The sequence below is a fragment of the Sus scrofa genome, chromosome 10 (assembly GCF_054392235.1).
Source record: "Sus scrofa isolate SSC_HxYL_T2T_F1_AM1 chromosome 10, Sscrofa_HxYL_maternal_Yorkshire_Landrace_v2.0, whole genome shotgun sequence".
NCBI classification, from domain to species: domain Eukaryota; kingdom Metazoa; phylum Chordata; class Mammalia; order Artiodactyla; family Suidae; genus Sus; species Sus scrofa.
In genome coordinates this window covers 74,616,303-74,639,474 of record NC_139392.1, presented here as the reverse complement: position 1 = coordinate 74,639,474, position 23,172 = coordinate 74,616,303, and the positions used below count along the sequence as shown (strand labels likewise).

General features: G+C 50.4%; 1 protein-coding gene across 25 annotated transcripts in view; it reads right to left on the bottom strand.

Moving 5' to 3' along the window:
• FRMD4A (FERM domain containing 4A) overlaps positions 1-23,172 on the bottom strand; it is a 665,655-nt gene that overhangs the window by 90,551 nt on the left and 551,932 nt on the right. For all 25 annotated transcript variants that reach the window (XR_014817943.1, XR_014817941.1, XM_084980227.1 and 22 more), the window contains 4 exons: positions 21,248-21,331; positions 14,937-15,002; positions 14,625-14,682; positions 9,311-9,397 (listed from right to left, as the gene is read on the bottom strand). Coding sequence is in view for 23 of the 25 variants with exons in the window: in XM_084980227.1 (XP_084836353.1) it covers positions 9,311-9,397; positions 14,625-14,682; positions 14,937-15,002; positions 21,248-21,331 (295 nt within the window). In the remaining 2 variants the exon portion in view is untranslated. The remainder of the gene's footprint in view (positions 1-9,310; positions 9,398-14,624; positions 14,683-14,936; positions 15,003-21,247; positions 21,332-23,172) is intronic.

Genomic DNA, 23,172 nt, shown 5'->3' with positions numbered 1-23,172 from the left:
GAGATCCTATCACAGCTCAGCTTCCCCGCTGCCCAGTCCTGCCTCCTGCCCTTTCCTGGTTGGTGTTCATTCCACAGCACTTTCCAGTGCACTTCCAGGGTGCGAATCCATCTCAGACTCTGCTTCCCAGAGGCGGTCACATAAACATCACCTCCCTGGAGAGACCTGACCATCCCCCACCCTCGCAGGTGTCCTTACTCGGATTTGCTGTCTTCATGGAATTCAGTGCTCTGACGCTCCTCGTTATAGATTTACTTACTGTTCTCACTGGACCGTCTTTCCTGCTAGACTCTAAGCTCTGTGAGGGCAGGGCTGCATAACATGGGCAGAGCCCCAAGCAGGGCATGCGCCCTTGGTAATCCAGATCTGGGGACCACTTTACTGCAGACGCTTTTTCTTTTTAGGGCTGCGCCTGCAGCATGTGCAAGTTCCCAGGCTTGGAGTGGAATCAGAGCTGCAGCTACTGGCCTGTACCACTGCCATGGCAACGCCAGACCCTTAACCACTGAGCGAGGCGAGGGATCGAACTCCCATCCTCATGGAAACTGTTGGGTGCTTAACCCGATGAGCCACAAAGGGAACTCCTGGAGACAGTTTCATATTCACCGCCTTCTCCTGGAGTTCTAAAGTTCACATTCAGCGCCTTTGGGGGACTGCGATCCTTGGATGGAAGGAGAGCGTGGGATTCCTCTTCCAAAGAGAGAGATTTCAGTCATGTCTCATACACAGGCTTTGAGAAGCGCATCACCATTTTCCTAGGGTGCAATTGCTTTTTCCTTTCTTGGGGAGTTACTGTAAAAGGGCAGAGCTCTCTGCCCCTCTTCCCCCCCCACCCCTCACCCCCAGCCTCCCTGGTCAGCCTGCTTCTCAGCTCTGAGACCAGCTCCCTTTGAGAACCCACGGCCAGGGCCTGTCACCCATAGGCAGTCCACGCTTCCTGGTCCCCTCGGCACAGAGTGGGATCTGAAGGAAGCAACGGGAAGCGCCCTTTGATCAGACACTGAAAAAGCCGAGGCTGCAAAAAGCAAGGAATGCTAATCATGTTCAGTTCTCCCTCCCCGGAGAGCCCAGGGTGAGATCTCCCAGGGGAATACAGATAACGGAGTGGGGAACCAGGGGGGACCCACCCAGGGCCTGCCAAGGCAGAGGGCTCAGCGGCCGACGCTGAGTCAAGTGCATCCAGACAAAAGCTGAAAAATAAGTCGGCAAAGCACTTAATGGAGCGCTTATTACGCTGAATAATTCAGCAGGCTGACGGCACTGGGAATCAGTTCCCAGTCAATGGGATATTTCCTGTAAATACTATTTTCTCTTCCTGTCCTATCATCTCACCCAGTTCAAAAATCTTTACTAATCTGGGGAAGTGACGGTAATGCCTCAATTCTCTGAGCTGATGAAATACGCCCAGGAACCAGAGGAAGCCACACTGGCTGCTTGGGGGAAAGGGGCAGACCGCTAACTCTGGTTCCTTCTCCTCATGTCTCCGAGGGGACCCCTCAGCGCTCCTAACTGGTGTATCTAAGTGAACATAAAAGCACCCGTAATTGCACATCAAATAAATAAGTAAATGCCGTCTGCTGAATCTGTAATGAGGACCAGCACTGCCATTCTTCCCCAGTGGAGAAGAGATTTCATTAAATATGGGCTGTCGAGTGGCTGCAGCTATAAATGATGATTTACACATATGGAACTTCTGGGGAGGTTTTTTTTTTGGAGTCACGTGCTTCACACTGTTTGTTCTTTCATGTGTGTACAGCCTGCAGGATGGATCTTTAGCTCTTCCTGGCGCCCTATTTGGAAAGCGTTTGCTGTTGTCATTGATAATGGCTTCTGATGGTTGGATGGCTGGTCTGCCCACAGGTTTGGAGGCTGCAAACCACAGCGTAGCACAGAGAAGGCGGCTCGGCTTGGCCTGGGTGGGAGTTGTCCCGGGTGTGGGAGAGGCTAAGCGGGCAATGCCTTTGGCCTTGGTGCTGCAAAGAAGAGGCGGGCTGGCCCAGCTGTCAGAGCTTTCGGACTTTTTTAGGCTCTGATCGAAGGCAGGCCAGGTCCTCCTCTAAAACAGGGAGCCCTTTATGACTGATTTTGTCCAGCTTTCTTTATCTCTGCCCTACGTGATCCCAGTTCTGCGGGAGTTAATAAACAATGCTTTTTCAATATATATCATTTAAGGTTTTCTTTTTCTCTCTCTCTTTTTTTCTTTTTAGGGCTGCACCCACGGCATATGGAAGTTCCCAGGCTAGGGGTTGAATCAAAGCTGTAGCTGCAGGCCTACACCACAGCCACAACAACACCGGATCCGAGCCTCTTGTTCGACCTATCTTGCAGCTCGTGGCAACACCAGATCCTTAACCCACTGAGCAAGGCCAGGGGTCAAACCTGCATCCTCATGGACACTGTATCGGGATCTTTTTACTTTTTTTTAATGATTTTTATTTTTTCCATTATAGCTGGTTTAGTGTTCTGTCAATTTCCTGCCATAGAGCAACGTGCTGTGTCAGGTTCTTAACCCACTGAGGCACAACGATATCATTTAATTTTCATTCATATGCTCTCACGGAAGAAAAGAGGAAACACTCTCGCTTGTACCAACACAGCTGCCTTGACACTGACCGGGCAGCGGATGGGTGAAGCGTCCCCACTGATGGTCACTGTTTGCAGCTGGCATTTACTCGTTTTTTGGTACTTAGGGGTCTTTCCTTGTCCATAAATGCAACCTAAGACAAAGCTCGAGATTTACTTCAAGTACCCAAAGGCGGGTCTGACAATGTTCTCCGATTCCCTGAAGCCAACAGGACTGTGCCTGGTGGCATAAGGGACCTCTGCCCTTCGAAGAGCTCCGTGTCCGCACACGCGGACACATGCTAAAAGAGAAGGTGGTACCCAGGAGGAAAGAGTAAAAAGCATCTATGCAGCTGCAAGATTTTTTTTTTTTTTTTCCACCACTGTGGCCTCTTTGCACGATTTTCAGCATTGCTAAACCCAGACGGCCAGACCTGTAAATACTCTCTATCATTCCGCTACGCTACTACCTCACCGACAGTGGTGCCTAAAGTTATCTTCCTGCAACCACGGGAAAGAAGAGGCATGGTCTGCAGTGTGATCAGTATTTAGTGTGAACAAGATCGCAGAGGTAGGGAGGCAGGCAGAGTGAGAGGGGAAAACATCCTTGGGTGAAGAAGGGAAATAGCAGGACTTGGTGAGAGTCGATGGGGGAAATATTTAACAAACAATTCTGCAACCTGTCCTCGGATGCTGTTTGGGCTTCTGTCTGATCTTTTAAAAAGAATGCATCTAGGGGTTCCCGTTATGGCTCAGTGGGTTAAAAACTCGACTAGTATCCATGAGGATGCAGGTGTGATCCCTGGCCCTGCTCGGTGGGTTTCAGTGGTTTAAGGATCTGCTGTTGCTGCAAGCTGTGGCACAGATGTGGCTCAGATCCTGCGTTGCTGTGGCTGTGGTGTAGGCTGGCAGCTGCAGCTCTGATTCAACCCCTAGCCCAGGGACTTCCATATGCCACAGGTACAGCCCTGGGGAGGGGGGAGAAAGAAAAGAACTCATCTATGCAAGCCAGGGCCACTATTCTGGGTTATGTGGATATACTGCAGATTTTAATTTTTTTTTTTTTTAGTCCTATTGTGAGTCTTTTAGGTCTCTGGGGGAGCTATTCTTCGGCATATCATTACAAAATTCTTAAGTTCGCCTTGAACTCCTGAAATACACTAAAGCCAAGACGCCCTTTTTGGGTGTCCACACATCTTGATATTCCTGATAGGTGTGCCCTGAAGGCAAAGAAGCATTTTTCTCTCGGACAAACATCAGCAGCTTGCATTTTGGGCTGTGCCTCTGCAAGACCAGAAGCCCCTCTGTTTAGAAGATCCTGGTAGCCAACGAGGGTGTGTGATTAAAATGCTCTCTCTTCTACCTGGGAGGTGCTTTACGCCATCTCCCCCCGAGCCCCTGGGGCTTCAGAGTGAGGACAGACCCTGCCACCAGAGTGGCAAACTGCACCGCAATCAGAAAATCTGGAGTCGCTCTGGTCCCTCCCATTTCAGGACAGGCATCAGCTACCACCCTGGAAGCACCTGAGTGGGTTCTCGCGGGAGGCTAATGAGTGCCGCAGGCCGTGTTCATGGTTTGCTGATGCTGCTGGAGCTGTGGATGCCAGCAGATGCCCCCAGGCCCTCCGAAGGCAAGGGAGCCGGCTCACCCTGCCCCTGCCTCTACTTGAAAGTTGGCTGTCAGCATGGCGGCGCCATGTGACATAGCTGCCGTAACTGGGTCAGAGTGGCAGGGAGAGCCCTGCCTGGGCGAGAGGTGCAGCTGTTGCTACCTAAGGGCCCCCAGGTGCACAGAACTGGATGCCAAAGCCAGTTTCCCGAGCTTGGCCGAGGGGCCCTGGGGGGTGAGCCCTGTTCCTTCTGTGAGGGAGTGGTGCCGCCTGGAGGGCCATCCTTCCCTCAGCGCAGGCCCGGGCTTCAGCCCTGTGCCTTGGGACACCTCAGCTCTCCAGGCGCAGGGGTCCCTGCCAGTCACACCTGCTGCACCCCGCGGACCCTCCCCGAGTCTGAGTCTGGGTGGTGGTGTCCTCAACTCCGGCTGTACAGGGGGCTCGACAGTGAGGCTTTCTAAACGTTCGTTGGCTGGGTCAGGGATAGGGTGGGTGGGCCTGCCGGAGGCTGTGGCATCTCTACATTCTGACGGTGTCATGTGAATTTCCGACGTGTAGCTGAAGACCGGTTTGGGGGTGTTGGTACGTGAACCTGCACTGGTGGTCACGACCACGTGCCCAGGTCTCTTGAGATTCACGGGTTTGGAGCCAGGGAGCCAACCCTGCGCATTTGGACTGACAGGGGCCTTACAGGGAACAGAGATGGCTTTTTTATGACAGTGACAATGCGAGGTGTGAGAAGAAGGAAGAGGCGCCTTGCCTGGTTCTCTCTGCAGCTGGGACCTCCTCACTGTGGCTCTAGTTTTGTCTTTAGGGCCCAGGGAGGGTCTTAGCAGAGGTAGAGACCCCCTGGGCTGATGAAACTTTGGGTTTCTTCCTTGCATGGGCCTTCCGAAACCTGTTCTTAATTTTATATTTGGGCTGTACTTTCATTTCTTTTTCTTTTTTCTTTTTCGGATGCCCCGTGGCATACAAAGTTCCTGGGCCAGGGATCAGATCTGAGGCAGAGCTGTGACCTAAGCTGCAAGTGCAGCAATGCCAGATCCTTAACCCACTGTGCCAAGCTGGGGATTGAACCTGCATCCCAGGGCTCCTGAGATGCTGCCAATCCCATTGTACCACATAGGGAACTCCTGTATGTTGATTTTTTTAAAAGGGCTCCCTGGGTCACACAAGGATCAGGGTGGCTGGCCCTTGTCTGAACCCTCTGTCTCATAGGACATGTCACAACAGGGAAGTGAAATCTGTTCACAGTTCTTGTAATTTTTCCAGTGTGCTGAGTGCCTCCCCCGTCCCTCTCTCTGTCCAGTCTCTGGTTCAGTTATGCCTTGGACCTTTTTTTTTTTGGCCACACCTGCAGCATGTGGAAGTTCCCAGGTCAGGGACTGAACCCTCTCCATAGCAGTAGTGGCCCGAGCCACTACAGTGACAATGCCGGATCCTTAACCAAGTGAGCTACACAGGAACTCCCGGAAATTCCTGATACATCGTGTTCCAACTGAATACCTACTGCCTACTTGCCCCTGTCACCGGGGTGTCATCTGCCTAAAACCCGGCATGTCCTAGTCTGGATTTATCTTCCCTTTTTTTAGATCCCAGGCTTTAGTCGGTCAAGAAGCCCAGGAGTCATTCTAGAATCCACCCCTCACCACCACACACACACACACTGCCACCCTCCCGCCCCTGCCATGCGTCAACCACACCTGCCTTCTAACCAGCTCACCTCCAATCCCCTCCTCCATCCCGGTCACTGACAGCCACCCCAAGCCCCCACCAGCTCCAGCCTATGTTAGTGTAGCAATGTCCCGATTTGTAAGGCTTGTCCTGTATCACCCCACTCACTCCTCCTCCTGCAGCTGCCAGAACCATGCTTCTTTGACTATAAAAGTCTGACATGGCTCCTCCTCTGCTCTGGTGGCTCCCACTGCCTCAAGGATGAAATCCTCTTAGCAAGCTCTCAGGACTGGGGAGCTGGGGCCCCATCTCCCTCTGCAGCTCCTCTCCCGCCGCGTTCCAGCCCCAGGGTGCTGTGTGCAACGCCACCACACCGTGCTGCTCTCCTTCACGGCGCTCTCTGCCCGCCCGAGTGCCCCCCCATCTATCCATCTGCAAAACCCCCACGCAGCTCCTCCTTTGCTGCCTGTGAAAACCGTTCTCCTTAAGCCTGGCTGATGACTAATTCCCCACGACCCCTCACACAGACCTCGCTTATCTGTAAGACGCAACCACCATACATCCCTCCCCAATCGCCTGGCGGGTCCCAGGGACCTGATGTGTGTGTCGTATCTATCTCCTCTCTCTTCGGTCTGCTTGGCACGTTGCGGGTATGCAATAAGCATTTTGGAATGAACGAATCCATGAATGAACAGTGACTGGGACTGGTTTGCTTATCCCTCAGTTAGTCATAGACTTGAGAATCTCAGTTACTTCCTGCGAGGCCACAGAAGCAGGCGTGATTTTAAATGAAGCACGCGTTATTTTAAGTAACCCAGTGTGAACAGAGTCGGTATCCTGAATAAATGTGGTGACCTTATAACATTTTTCATCCACTGACCTGTGTAAATTCCAGAAATGAGAGTAAATTCTCGTATTCAAAGGCTGATTATTCACACAATTGGCTTTCTTATTTGGCTTCCTTACTTTTCCTTATTCTGAAGCCTGTTTTAGAGTCGGACAAGAAGAGCTACAATTTCTTGAGAACTTGCGATGTGTCACACCCCGCGTTTTACATACATCACATGTATTAAGTGCTACCTCATTATCTCTAAAGATCTTCATTAGCACCTCAATTAGAGAAAGAGAGTGAGCTTAAACATATTAATAAATTCAACTGAACACACACGAAGAGCTGTTAGTATGTTTTTCAAAAACACACAGAGGGAGAGAAGAATTCTCTGGATTTTTTTGGGGGGGTCTTGGATTTTTTGGGGGGTTTTGGCCACATCTGGGGCATGCAGAAGTTCCCCCGCCAGGGATCAAACCCACCCCACAGCAGTAACCAGAGCCACAGCAGTGAGAACGCTGGCTCCTTAACCCACTGCACCACAAAAGAATGCCTCAACCATGGTTTTTTTGTTTGTTTGTTTTTGTCTTTTTAGGGTCTCACCCAAAGCATATGGAAGTTCCCAGGCTACATAGTGAACTGGAGCTGCAGCTGCCGGCTTACACCATAGCCACAGGTACGCAGGAGGCGAGCCATGTCTGCAGCCGACACCATAGCTCTTGGCAACACTAGATCCCCATCCCACTGAGAGAGGCCAGGGATTGAACCTGAGTCCTCATGGATACTACTTGAGTTCATTACCACTGAGCCCCAACAGGAACTCCTCTACCATGGGATTTTTTGTCTTCGTCTTATTTTTTCAGGGCCGCACCTGCAGCATGCGGAGGTTCCCAGGCTAGGGGTCAAATTGGAGCTACAGCTACTGGCCTACACCACAGTCCAGCAACACAGGATCCGAGCCGTGTCTGCAACCTACACCATAGCGCATAGCAACACCGGATCCTTAACCCACTAAGGAAGGCCAGGGATCGAACTTGCGTCCTCATGGATGCTAGCCAGATTCGTTTCCCCTGAGCCACAATGCGAACTCCTACTGTGGGGCTTTCATGAACTCCGCAGTAGATCCCAAATGGCCAAGCTGGGCGATCATATGGTGTGGATACAATGCGACTGGGACTGCATTTAAGGATCTAGGCGTATCCAGCCAGAGAGGCTGGAGGAGGAGAACAACTGATATAAAAAAGAAAGAAGCAGCAAAGAGAGAACTCGAGAACGAAAAGCATAGAAACTTATAAAGGCCATAAGAGAAAGAGGTGGAGAGGAATAAGGAAGAGAGAGTGTGGAAGAAATGCAGACCCAGGGATGGAGCAAAACACAGAGGGGAAGAAAGATGAACACGGAGTCCAAATCACGTCTTGCAGCAGGAAACTGGGGTGGGAGGGGTGGGGACCATCACAAAACAGCTGCCCAGGACACCGGGTTCCTACTGAATTGTCCCCAAGGAAGAATTCCTCCATCATTTGCTCAGGATCTTTCCTTAGAACTTAACTGACTTCCTGATCAATTGAGTGAAAATCTTGCCTCACACGGGCCCATTATTATTTTTTTTCTATCAATGTAATAAAGAAGCTGGCTCAGGACAGATGCAAGCTGGAGAGCCTACAATAAGCTTGGATCTGTAGCGTGGATTTTGATCCTGGTCATGGGTAAAGAAGCCTGGAAAGCATTCCAGAATGACATCATGGACCCGGAGGGCCTTCTCCCCTCCTAAGGGAAGTGTGGTTTCGATAGACTTTTAATATGTCGTTCAGAGTCTGAACTGCATCCCACCTCCCCATTTTTTCTCTGCCAGAGGAGCAGAATGATGGCTCTTGCCTCAGCGACAGTTTTCCACGATAATTTTTCAATTTGTTCTGGTCTGCAAAATGTGTGTAAACGAAAACAGAAAAGTCAGGCCCTGGGTCCCCTTCAAACATTCCGTGTTGGCTGCACCATGACTCCGCAGACTCCTCTCTGGTCCCTTTTTTTTTTTGGCAAGTGGCCTTATTTCTTCCAGATTTCTGCTCACTTCTAATATGCCATAAAATATTTAATGGATTTGCGGGGAATGCCTCTCACGCTGTTTTTCTTCTTCTTTTTTTGGGCCATGCCCATCCACGCGCCAGATCCTTAACCCGCTGTGCCACGGTGGGAACTCCCACTCCCACTTCTTTATTTTTCACCTTTTTGACTTAATAACCTCTTCTTTAAGATTTCCCTCCCCCAAAAAACAAACAACAACCTTTGGGAAAACTCAGATTAGCCTCAGGATTCAACAGAGATGCTCCCTCACATTCCCCAACACACGGCACCCCAGGAAATGATGGAAGTGAACCATCCATCCAAGCTGGAAAACGGATCCAGTCTTCTTACCTGACTTAATTTTAACAGCTTACAGCTTCCTTAGTGACAGGGAGAAACAATATTTATCCAAGGAACGCAGACTGGATGACTGCAGGGTACACATTCAAATTAACGGGAGACGGGTGAGCACAGCGGGCCCAAGGCTACAAGGGTAACACTGTCAGTCTCTCCTCCGCCTGTCCCTTGTCACAACCTGAGTGCCATCCACCCACAAAAGAGAGCAGCAGGCTTACCTTCCTGGGCTTGACTTTATCGTGGTAATCATACTGGAAGATGCCTTTGTAGCTCAGTCCCAGCCACCATGGTATCCCCTGCTTGTCCTAGGACGTCAAAGGGAGAAGGGGTAAGCGTGGCACCAGATAAGAGAGACACGAACCAAGAGATCTCCTGGTTTCACCTGAAGACAAAGGAAAACGCAAATGCCTTGAAATGGATGGAGCCCAGTTCTCTGTGCCCTATTGTAACAGATGTGCCCTGTCATGAAGGCTGCTCAGTTATGCGACCTGCAAAGTGCCCTGGGCTGGGGACCCAGCTCTGCTCCTAACCAGCAGCACAGCCCAGGAAGTAGCGGATGATTTGCTCTTTTTTCTTTTCTTTTTAGGGCTGCACCTGCAGCATATGGAAGTTTCCAGGCTAGGGGTTGAACTGCAGCCAGAGCTGCCAGCCTGCACCACAGCTACAGCAATGCCAGACGCAAACCGTATCTTTGACCTATGCTGCAGCTTGCAGCAATGCCCAATCCTTAACCCACATCCTTATCATCCTAGTCAGGTTCTTAACCCACTGAGCCACAATGGGAACTCTGCAGATGCCTTGTTCTTTGTTCTTCTAAGACTTTAGGTTTTCAGAGCTGGGCCCCTCACCCACTACCAGGGAAAAATCAGAGAGATGCTCAGCATTCTAACAAAACGGGCTTCTGAGCTGAGAAACTGTCACGGATGGTTAGAGCTGGAAGGAGCCTGGGAAACGACGGAAGGTGACTCCTCTAAAAATCAGCCTTTAAGGATTTTATTTTACTTTATTTATTTGTTTTTGCCTTGCTTTTGAGGGCTACACCTGCAGCACATGGAGGTTCCCAGGCTAGGGGTCAAATCGGAACTGTAGTTGCCAGCCTACACCACAGCCACGGCAACACAGGATTCAAGCCCTGCCTGCAACCCACGCCATAGCTCACAGCAATGCCAGATCCTCTAACCCACTGAGTAAGGCCAGGGATCAAACCGGCGTCCTCATAGATACTAGTCGGGTTTGTTAATTCTGAGCCACAATGGGAACTCCCTTTATTTTTTTAGAGCAGTTTTAGGTTCATGGCAAAATTGAGAGGAAGGTACAGAGGTTTCCCACCTACTCCCATCCCCACACAGGTGCAGCCTCCCTGTTAATAACACCCTACACCAGAGTGGTACCCTCATTGCAACTGATGAACCTACACTTACCCATCGTGATCACCCAGAGTCCACAGTTTACCTTGGGGGCCACCCGGGGTGTTGTACCTTCTATGGGTTTGGACAAACAAGCATATAATGACATTTATCCATCAGAGTATCATAAAGAGCATCTCCATTGCTCTAAAAATCCTCTGTGCTCTGCCTATTCATCCCGGCTTCTGGCCACCAGTTTTGCCTTTCCCAGAAGAGGTCACAGAGTTGGAATCCGCAGGCAGTCTTTTTGTTTGTTTGTTTTTGGCTGCCCCCCCTGGCAAATGGAGTCCCTGGGGCCAGGGATCAGAGCCAAGCTTTAGCTGTGACCTATGCTGCAGCTGTGGCGATGCTGGATCTAAGGCTCCTGCTATGTCGGGCTGGGGACTGAACCTGCGTCCCAGTGCTCCAGAAATGCTGCAGATCCTGTTGCACCACAGTGGGAACTGGAAAAGGCAGCCTTTTCTTTTTTAAAATGCTTTTTATTTTTTTCCATTATAGCTGGTTTACAGCATTCTGTTAATTTTCTACTGTACAGCAAGGTGACCCAGTCACACATACAGATACAAGGTGACCCAGTCACACCCCGATATTCTTTTAGGCAGCCTTTTTGATTTGTCCTCTTTCACTTAGTCATATGCATTTAAGATTCCTCTAATGTGAAAGACAAAAAATCATGCAAAGGTTGCATCCTCCTCTACTCAGGACCCTCTTCTCCCCAGGGGGCCAAGGGCAGTTCAGGGCAGGCAGGCATTGACCTTATGAGGACAGTGGCTGCCGGACAGGACTGGCCACTCAGGCTATAGGACAAAGTAGCAAAACTGAAACCTAGACACTCTGGGAACTAAACTGAAAACACCAAGAGGCTGTGTTTATTCCTTTAACAGAGACCTCTGGCCACCAAACTGTAAGTTGTAAATCTGGACTGGAGGAGGATGACTGTTGATTAGAGTTTCCAAATGCTGGGAGAGTGGGCGTACCAAGCAGCCGTTCCCTGGAATTGCCTTAATTGCCCTGTGGATAAATGACCTAATATATCCCATGGCGGATGTCCTGAAAACTCAAAATTGGCTTCAGGGCTTTCAAATATCCGTGGGTCTGAGTGTGTTCAAGGTAAGTACAAAGGTAAAGGGCAAAAGAAACACATTTTGAATTTTTAGAAAAGTTTCAAGGTACAGGATTTCTTAATTTCTTTTGGAGTTCCCCGCTGTGGTGCAGTGGGTTAAGAACCTGACTGCAGCAGCTTGGGCTGATGTGGAAGTATGGGGTCGATCCCCAGCTGGGTGCAGTGGGTTAAAAGATCTGGTGTTGGTAGCAGCTGTGGTGTAGGTCACAGCTGCAGCTTGGAGTCAATCCCTGGCCCGGACACTTCCATATGCCGTGGGTGGGGCCATTAAAAACAAACAAACAAACATTCTTTAAAGGTATAAAACCCCTGTTTCTGGAAAGTGCCCATGTATACCAATAAGGTTTCAGAGAACAGAGCAAGAGGAGAGACGAAGACCACTGCGATTTCGGATCGATGCGCTAAGAGCTGTCATCACACTGTGACATGCGGCATGTGTGGAATTTACGAGGCCACTGAACAGGGAGTCTGGAAAGAGTTGGATTAGGCTCCTTCTCCAAGTAAGGAGGAGAGTAATTACTCACACTTGGAGAGCTCGGGAGCCAAACACACAGGCACACTCGGCTCTCGGAAAATCACAAGGTCTCCTTCTGGTCTCTAACAAACGGCAAAGGAGCACGTTTCTGAAGTTTTATTGGAAGGCAGAAAGCACGCATAGCAGAGGTCGCCTTTCCATCAAGCTCTATGGCTAACAAGGAAATGAAACGCAGGTTTAAGCGAGTAAAAGACCAGCCTCAAAGCCTTCCCATCCAGTCATCTCGAGAGCCTTCCAGGAGTTCCCATCGTGCCTCAGTGGTAACGAACCCATCGAGTATCCATGAGGATACAGGTTTGATCCCTGGCCTTGATCTGGCGTTGCCGTGAGCTGTGGTGTAGGTCACAGATGAGGCTCAGGTCTGGCGTTGCTGTGGCTGTGGCATAGGCCAGCAGCTGCAGCTCTAATTCGACCTTGGCCTGGGAACATCGATACGCTGCCTAAGTGGCCCGAAAAAAAAAAAAAAAAGAGTCACCCAATAGTTAGAAGACTTTTTCGGGGTGGTGGAGAAGCAGACCTCTTCATCTCCATTTTAACAATGCACGACAGAGATGCGGTCAAACTAAGAACACACAGCAGATCAGAGAATGGAGCTCAGGGGTTCTGGAGTTCCTGGCTCCCATTCCTGAGCACAGACCCCTTTGCTACCCAACACCAGAGAGTATTTCCACAATTAAGTGAGAGACTCACAGGGTTCTGTGAAATGCCACTTGTAATAATGTCAGCAAGACTGCTGGATCTTTTTGTTTCCTCTATGATAGCAAGATGGGAAAATGGGCATGGGTCCACAGGCCCTACCAGCAGCCAGCAGGGGGGATGTCTTTTCCCTTTCTATGGCTGCACCCATGGCATATGGAAGTTCTCGGGCTAGGGGATGAATTGGAGCTGCAGCTGCCAGTCTATGCCACAGCCACCGCAGCACCAGATCCAAGTGCAACTACACCACAGCTTGTGGCAATGGTGGATCCTTAACCCACTGAACAAGTACGGGGTTCAAACCTGCATTCTCATGGACATGATGTAGGATTCTTAACCCACTGAGCTACAGAAGGAACTCCAGCAGGGGGGATTCTGAACCTCTTTTTATGATCAATTTCCTTTTGGGGAGCTGACTGCCCACTGACTCCAGCGGCCACGTCTCAGGGCACAGGTGTACAGGAGTTAAGTCCCTTAGAGGATGCGCCTTCCTCATGTGGGACAGGAGATAAGCCAGGAGGCCAGGTCCCAATGCTCAGGACAGACTATAGCTTAGGCTTGAGAAGGGCAGGGCTGGTTGCGATGGTTCATGAGTTCTGTGAGTCTTGGAGAAGAGGGATTAAGAGCATCCATTGGTGGGAAGAGCATTGTAAGGACATCAGGAGAAACTGAACCCCTCTGGGCTTTGACAGATCCTAGGCTGAGCTTCTGGGTGGGGCTGGAGTCCCTACACACGCCTCCTAACTGGGCTCCACAAATATCGTTCTGACATTTGTCTCCATCAGGGAAATGCACACATCCAACTACTCAATTCAATTCTCAACAATGGTACATGGTAAATATTTATTGGGCATCTGCCATGCACCAGGCACGACGCTGGGCTCCAGGAACATACAAGACAATACAATACAGTCCTTGCCATCCAAAGGCTGCAGTTTAGAGGAAGCTACAGGCCATTAAATGCATGCCAAGGACGTGCCAAGTGCCATGCCCACTGCTGTGGGTGACACAACAACTGAAACATGGCGCATGTTCTGCTCTAAAGGAATAAAAAAATACACTTGGGTGGAAAAATGGGGAAGGAAATTGATGGAGGAAACCAAAAATCTAGGCTTGGTTGGTGGAACTGCCTTGAGCTGAGAAGTGTTTTCTGCTCTCTTTGCCTAGACTTTGGTCCATGACTTTGTCAAACTTCATGTTGGGGTAAATTGAGGAAAGGAAGTTATCCTTTCTCAGGATAGGAAAGGGCTCTGCGGACATCATTATTATTTCAAAGAAGGAATCCCAGTCTAGGACATGATGGAGAAAGGGAAAGGGAAAGGAGAATGGCATCCAATGTCACACGGCACTCGTCACAATATCTGAGAAGACAGAGCCTGTCAGTTGGTCAGCCCAGAGTCCCACTTCTCCTATGAAGTTGCCTACGTGGCATCTGACCTCCAAGAAACACACTGTTGATTCTGCTTAAAGTTTCTGATCTTTGTACGCAAAGGGAATCCTCCTACTGAGAGGTTCTGTGGTCCTGATCTCCAGGATCCCTCTGAGCAAGACACGAAGGAGACACAAGGGAAAGTGAGTTTTAGAGAGAAACTGAGTCAAGTCTTACTACACCAAGGGGGACAGTTCCATTGTCCCAACTCCTCCTACAAGGAATCTTCCTGTCCAAATCCTCACCAGCACCACCAAAAATAATCTTCAGTAAAAAGAAAAAAAAGGAATTTTTTTTTTTGTTTAGGGCATGGTGGCAACTTTCACCAAATGAGTTCACTTACCTTCACCGCGTAATAGTGAACCCCATAGGTCGGAAGAGACTCCACGATGCTCATGTAGCTGGGGAGACAAAACACACACACACACACACACACACACACACAATTATTGGGCAGAACTGGTATCACATACATAGTGGTGTGTGTGTATACCCAATAAGGGTCTCGCGGTGATGGCTTGCTTGAAAATTACATAGAACCACCCCCACCCCAAGCTACGTCTCCTCCAGCAGAACCGAATCCGTGCCCCCCACTGAGACATGCCCTATGAACACACACACACAACCTCATCAGCCCCAGGAGGGGAGCACTCACTTGACGATGGCTTGGCCTCTGGTCTGCCCGTTCAGCTTCTTGTAGTGCTCGATGACCCGGTCCTCACTGCAAGGAGAGGAAAAGGAGTCTCTGTTTCAGTCCCCAGGGCCACGGCCCCTGCCCCCTGCTCATGGCGAGGCTTCTGAGCCCCACCAACCACATGAGAAGCTCCAAGGAGCCAAGAGCTCCTGGAAAAAGGATTTGTCCTGAACGTAGCATTTCTTTCTTTCCTTGTTTTTTTCCTAGTTTTTTTTTTTTTTTTTTTGTGGCCGCAGCTGTGGCATATGGAGGTTCCCAGGCTAGGGGTTGAGTCGGAGCTACAGCTGCCGGCCTACACCACAGCCACAGCCAGGCCAGATCCTATGCCGAAGCTTGCGGCAACACCAGATCTTTAACCCACTGAGCGAGGCCAGGGAGTGAATCCACATCCTCGTGGACACTAGGTGGGTTCCTTAACCTGCTGAACCACAACGGGAACTCATGAAAGTAGCACTTCTAAGCACAGCCTAAGTGAGACGCCTTGAGCTACGGAAATAAGATGAGAGCTCAGGTTTTGGCGCAGGGGGTGGAAGAGGATGAAATGGGGAGGGCGTGTTCCAGGGTGAGGGTGGAGGGGTGGGGGAGGAGGGGGGAGAATGGGACAGGCAGAGGGCTGGCCAACCTCCCTGAGCTCCGCCTCACCCTCCCAGCCTCCCCAGCTCCACCTGCACTGGGCCTCCTGGGCTGGTGAGGAGGCCGGTATGGACCTCAATAGGACGCCCACAGCCTCCCTGCCCCGAGTGAGTGGTCAGGGCTGAGGACGTCCAAGGAGGATGGGAAAGTTCTGGAATTCGGGGCTGGTTCACACAAACCACAGAGCAAGAAAAGGCCTGAGGAGCACTGGAGAAATAAGGAGCCAGCTGCCAGGAAGCAGATGGGAACCTCACGATCTCTTGAAATCTTAGTACTAACACAGTGAGAGATGAGCGTGCTTCGTGAAGGATGATGGGGGCCACAGCCTCCAGGGATGGGGGCCTGTGGCCCCCATGGCATGAAGGGCCTCTCTGGGCAATGACTCTGCACCTGGTCACCTTTGGAAGCGCAGAGCCTGGAAGATGCACATCCCACCTGCCGAGGGGTCACGTCCAAAAGCCTTGCCCCCGGGACCTGACCACCCAGCCTTGGATCCCCCTTTTTTTTGCTTTTTTAGGGCTGCCCCTGAGGCAAATGGAAGTTCCCAGGCTAGGGGTCAAATCAGAGCTGCAGCTGCCACCCTATGCCACAGCCACACAGGATCTAAGCCGCATCTCTGACCTACACCACAGCTCACAGAAACACCGGAATCCTTAACCCACTTAGCGAGGTCAGGCACTGAACCTCATAGATACTAGTTGGATTCTTTTCTGCTGTGCCACAACGGGGACTCCCTGCACCTTCAGGCAAAGCCCTGCTCACAGGACAGCAGACCCCACGACAGGAGGCTATGCCAGGGATGAAGCCTCAAGACTTCCAGGGCTGACCCTGGGGACCTACTATTCGCTTATTATCCCAGAACTAATCTAAAGCCTTCCTTCACCCACCTCTTTCTTATTTATCTAGGAGGTCATTCATTCTCTATGTTCATTACCTAGCATTCAGGGGTAATTTATTTTTGAATCACTCTCTCTCTCCATGACTATCTCTTCATTTTAGTGTTCTGTAATTTGACATGTAAGATGGACCCCTCATAAGAAAGGGAACGGCTAGCTAAGGGCGGGGGGCTCTCTCTGGTTGAGAGTCATTTCTATGAGGTCCAGGCACCCTCTGCTCCCAGCAGGTGAAGCCGTACTTCTCCTTGACTCCCACACATCGGGGAAGCTCTAGGTCAGGTGGGACAACACGGTCTCCTGACAGAGAACTCTCCAGAAGTCTCACAGACAGAGTCATGTCAGGGACGTGCTGGGGTTCCCCCTCCGGCTTCCTCCCCAGTTGCCCATGGAATCAACAGCTGTGTTGATAGGTGATGGAGCATCTGGTGAGCTTGGCTACGAGCCCCCTTGTAAGAGAGAGGGTCCCTGGATTGCCGGGCTAAGGTGGGGAGAGGGAACTCAATACAGTGCTGGAGCGGTGAACGCAAGCAGGACTCAGGAAAAACACCAGTGAAAGTCACTGCAGCAGCTGTGCAACTGTTTATAAACTAAACAGCCTGAGCTTGGGGGTCTCAGTGGGCCTGACAGCTGCAGGGGGTGGGTGGGGGGCATCCCCAGCTCACCTGGTTCCTCCTGCTGCCTGAGACCCTCTGTGAGACCACAGTGTCCTCCCTCGTCCTTGGCTCCCCGCTCCAACTCCTTTAGCCCCAGGGGACTCTCCTTGCGCATGTGACCCCCATGCTGCCAGAGACCTACTCCATGCCCTGCCCTTCCCCTGGGATTGACAGATGACCCACATGCATCAACTACCCCAGATCTGTAGTGGGGACTCAATGGAGTTGCTATCAGAATCCCATGAACCCAAGGAGACAGAACCCAAAATACCATCTGGAGAACACGGTGTCATCTGAAGAAAAAAGACAGATGATTAAGGTGGACTGTGCCCCAGCCGTGGGCCGGCTCATGTCATTAAGGTTCGTATTCTCTGCAGACAAGGAGCCTGGCAAATGCACAGGCGTGTACGGAAGGGGAAGCAAGGTGATGGCGAGGGGGTCCCCTGTCTCAGAGGAGCTAGCAGGGGTCAGTGATGTCGCACCAAAGGAAGACGTCCCCTCACACCTTGTATGGGAGGTACGAGTGGTCCAGCCTTTGCGAGAGAGATGCTCAAGAGGATGAAGATGAGGGACCTGACGCTGCCTCGTTCTCTGGTCCCAGGCACTTTGCAACTCACGCGCCTCCCAGACAAGGAAATGGCGTGGGTGAAGTCCTGGCTTGTTGAGGGCTTGGGGACAAGGAGCAGAAAGGATTATTGCCCGATTACTCAAGGTTATTATGCACCTCTCACCACTGTCTAATTGCATTATGTGCCTTTTTATTTCCTCTCTTAATTACATGCTGAATTTGCTTAGTATGGGTAGTCCTATTTTACAGATGAGAAATCAGAGCAGCAAAGTCACTCAGCTTCCTGGATGGTCATTACCCCACAGTTCAGAGACTTGGCTGGGGATTCAATAGCTTTTTTCCCCCTTTTTCTTTTTCTTTTGGTCATGCCCACAGCATGCATAAGTTCCTGGACCAGGGATTGACTGCCACAGCAGTGACAATGCTGGGTCCTTAGCCCACCGGGCCACCAGGGAACTCCTTGGCTGTGATTCTAAAACCCACTGCTTTGCTCACTAGGCTGTAATGCCTTCCCTGACTAGTGTGGCTGGGCTCCTTATGGCTTATTTTGGCCTGAAGGTTGTCCACTGCATATGTGAATGTGTGTGTACATATATACTTTTTTTTTAAGGGCCACACCTGTGGCCTATGGAAGTTCCTGGGCTAGGGGTTGAATCAGAGCTGCAGCTGCGGGCCTGTGACACAGTCACAGCAACAGCAGATCCAAGCTGCACCTGTGACCTTCACTGCAACTTGTGGCAATGCCAGATCCTTAACCCACTGATGGAGGCCAGGGATGGAACCCATATCCCCATGGATAGTAGTCAGATTCTCAACTTGCTGAGCCACAATGGGAACTCCTCCTTTTTTTTTTAAGCAGTGTATTATCACAGTGGTTCATGCTACAGGCTTGTTTGTATATTAACTGAGCTGTAAAGCCTCAGAGCACCCTTCCCTCACTCCTGCCATCCTCCCAGCGCATTTCGACAGTGACACGGACACCTCCGGGTCCACATGGGGCCTGGGGAAAGCACTGGCCTGGCCACAGAGAAGGAGGGCTAGTCTGGCAAGACAGCTACAGATGTGGACTTCACACTGACAAAAAAGCATAAGCATGAAGAAAGGCGCTTCTAAATTAGTGATGATGTATGTGCACAGAGCAGGCTGTGGAGGTGACAGAAGCAAGCCCAGAGAAAGAGGAGAGAGGAGATAAGGGGTTCACAGCTCTGAAATGAGTGCAGGGTGTAAAAAATATCAGATCCCTGAGGGATGGGTTAGGCTGAATGCCCATCAGCTTTACAGCCTCTGCGGGCAAATGCATCGCTGCCATGTGGGAACCACCAGATTATCGAGTCATTTCCTTGCATCTCTAGCTCCTTCACCAATGGTTCCCTGAAAATGAACCACTGGGAGGATACAGAAGGTAAGAGGGAGCACAAGGAATAGGGGAGGAGGCAGTGGGGACCCACAAACAAGGAATGGAAGGGCCACTTGCGGGTGTTGCTGCACACAGACGGCCGGGCTGGAAGGCTGGACACTGACACATGCTGTCTCTGCACGTGAAACCGAGCATGCTCTCTGGGAGCAACTTATAATGATCTAAAGCCACTGTTTATTGACATTTATGTTACCAAAAAAAAAGAGAATGGGAACAAAACAGTTCAGAGAGATGAAATCCCTCCACAGGGGAGGGAGCCCTCAGCCCCGGGTCCAGCTCCTTTCTTTCTCAGCCGGCTGCCCCATCACTTGGTCTCTTGGGGAGAAATGATTTATGCAGTGGGGTTTCACCCTGCTAATGCCCTCTGCCACAAGATACACCCCACCCCGGCCTCAGCAATCCCTCCAAGCCGCCCGGATGACTCAACAACGAGTTTGCCGACTGGAAAGGTGCCCAGACAAGATGAAATGTTAGTAAACTGTAAATTTCACAAAGCATATGACAGAAGGACTTAAAAGTCACACGTTATAATTCAACAGGATTGACGTGTTCTGTGATTTTTGTTTTATTCTACAACGACTACTATTATTATCGTTATTTTCGGGGCCACGTGCATGGCAGGCAGAAGTTCCTGGGCCAGGGATCAAACCCACGCTCACACATGTAACCAGAGCCACAGCAGTGACAACGCCAGGTCCTTAACCCGCTGAGCCCCCAGGGAACTCCTGTTATTATTTTTAAAATAAAGGCCGTTATGTTGCTTTTTGTTAAGAAGTCAGAAGATACTGTACAGCACAGGACACTATATCCTATCTCTCAGGATAGAACGTGATGAAGATAATATGAGAAAAAGAATGGAGACCTATGTATGCCTGGGTCACGATGCTGTACAGCAGAAATGGGCACAATACTGTAAATCGACAACGCTTTAATAAATGGAGACAATATGGAGAAAATAAATAAAAGAAAGTCAGAAAAATGATTTCGGAAGCAGTACTGTGCTTTGAAAGGACAGTGGCCAGAGTGTGCCAGCCCAGCAGGATTTCAACACACTGGGCGGGCAATGCCAACTGCTCCACTGTGATGGGAACCACCATCCAGGAGCCCTGCAACTGCCCAATTCATTCAGAATCAGTCACTCAGGGCCAATCAGATGAACTGTGCCGTAATGTTACATAGCAGCTAAATCAGGAGATGTGGAACACTGCGGGAAAATAGAAGAACCAACCTCTCTCTTTTGCAAAGGAAAAAAAAAAAACAAAACAAACAAACAAAAAAACCAAAAAAACTGTTGTTGTCTTCCCACAGTTCAAAACCCTATGCATCCTGTCATCCAATGACGAGGTTCCAAAACGAAACTCAAGCAGCACATGAAAGGGTCTCCAAGAAGGCAAAGCATCCAAAGTAAAATTTTAGAAGTTTTTTTTCCCTATTTCTTTCTTTCTTTCTTTTGGCCATATTCGCAGCATATGTGGAAGTTCCTGGGTCAGGGATTGAACCCACGCCACCACAGTGACCAAAGCCACTGCAGTAGTAATGCTGGATCCTTAATCCACTGCACCACAAGGGAACTCCTCAGCAGACTTTTTTTTTTTTTTTTTTTTAACAAAAGAAAATATATGGAGCTCCCATTGTGGTTCAGCAAGTTAAGAACCTGAACAGAGTGTCTGTGAGGATGTGGGTTCGATCCCTGGCCTCTCTCAGTGGGTTAAGGATCTGGCGTTGCCTTCAGTGAAGCTGTGGCATATGTCGTAGGTACAGCTTGGATTCTGTGTGGCTGTGGCTGTGGTGTAGGAATTCAACCCCTAGCCTGGGAACTTCCACATGCCATGAGTTCAGCCCTAAAAAGAAAGAGCAAAAAGAAAAAAAGGAGGAAAATAGAAAGAAAGAAAATAGGAAAAGAGGTCTCACACATTCCACATATTTTAAATAAATGCAGAAAATAGTTTCATGAAGACTCAAGCCACTGAATATGGTCTGGAGTTGCCCTCTGATTGGGGTTGAGGCTGACCCCATGGCGGCAGGGAGGGTGGACCGACACAATCCCAGGAAAGGGCCCCTCTGGGGTTGGGGGGGGTGGCCTGGGGCATGCAGACAGGGCTTACCAGTAGGCTAGTGAGGGGTGCTCCTTCAGGGCCTGCGTGGGAAGTGCTGGCAGCTTCTTCAGATCTGTTCTCACCACCTCGTTGCTGGAAGACAGGGGCAGACAGAGAGGGGCAGAAACACCCTTAGCCTCAGAGAAAGCCACCGCGCCACGTGAGGCGATCTGGTCCAGCTGTTGCATCCAAGGGACCCCACATCCGCCCTCCCATGAGTGAAAACCGGGGCTTTCTTTGTACTTATTTACTTAGCAGACACACAAAGGAACACACAGCATGCAGAGCCCAGCGGCCTCCCCTCCTGGTGCAGAGGGCAGGCAGGGAAGGCAGAGGGATCTCGGATGCCTGTGGGTTCCTTCCAAGCCCTGCATGCCCAGGGGACACGGACAAGTCTCCTCGGGCAGCATGAAGGGTCGCCAGTGTCCCCATGGGAGCTCCTGAAGGCCTTGCGGTGGGCTCCAGGAATGGACAACCCATCTGCTTCCTGCTGAAGCTGTTACCCTCAATAACCCACAAAGTCAGTTTTCTCTCCGTGGACTGACCACACACTGGAAAACGTGGTACGAAACACGACACATAACTTTTTCCTTTGACAAGATCTGGAAATGGTGTTGAAAGTGTGACATGGCTTATGGGCACTCGTGGCGGGGGGGGTCTTAGGCCTGGGGTCCCAGACCTGAAATTCTTTTTTTCTCCCCTGCATACGCAGATATGCTCAGGTTTGAGGTCTACTTTCAATTCTCCTAGTTTAACCAGGGGTCGTCAGAGACCTGACCCCCCCCGGGGGGGGGCACTCAGTGGCCCCACATCCCCGTTGGGACAGGGCACCTGGGTGCTGGCCGCCACTGTCTACCTCCAGAGATAATGAGCAGCATCCACTGGGATGGTGCTGGTGTATAAAGGTGTTTCTCTACCCTGGTCCAGCAAAATGCCTAAGGTCACCCCATGGAGCATGCCTTCATCCACAGTTCTGATCTGGGCTATGGATGCAGCTTCCGTGCTGCTCATACAAAGCAGGACAGACAGTGACCACACGGATCCTGGGCAGCAGCTTCGAAAAAGCAATGAGCTAGGAGCTCAGCAGGTAAATACGCAGGAAGGAAGGAACACTGGTCATGTGCTTTTCTGTGGCCCCTTCCCCGCCCCCCCAGCTGGAAATGCTGCCTTCAACCATGGGCTCCGCAGCTACCCTTCAAATATCAAGTGTCACTGGACAAAACCATTTCCAGGTACGTGTTGCCTAAGAAACAAGTGGATGGGACCTGATAGCAGCTCCCAGAAAGGCCATTTTTCTTTCTTCTTTGTGTAGGGTCACACCCATAGCATATGGAGGTTCCCAGGCTAGGGGTTGAACTGGAGCTATGGCCACTGGCCTACATCACAGCCACAGCCACAGCCACACCAGACCAGAGCCATGCCTGCAACCCGAACCATAGCTCATGGCAACGCCAGATCCTTAACCCACTGAGTGAAGCCACGGATAGAACCTGTACCCTCAAGGTTCCTAGTTAGATTTGTTTCTGCTGGGCCACTGCGGGAACTCCATGAAAGGCCATTTTTCAAGTGGACTAAGAAAGAGGGACAGCGAAGTTTGTGAGTCTTGGTTTTGAACAACCAACCAGAAGGAAAACCCAACTTGTAACTAACTGCTGAAATCAATAAATTCAAGTACTTGAACTATTATCACCTAAGTGGCAAGGATTTATTGATTAATAATCAGTAAACTGAAGGTATTTACAGAGGCCCTGCTATAACGGAAATAGTGCAGAGGGTGTTAAAAAAAAAGGATAAGCCACAGTCCTCATTCAAAAGATGCTCACACTTCAGTGCGGGGGACGAGAAGTGCGAATAAAAAGATAACTGGCCACATGGGCAGTACTGGATCATATCGATTTAAGCAACAAATTAAAAAGTTTGGAGGGAAGAAAGTC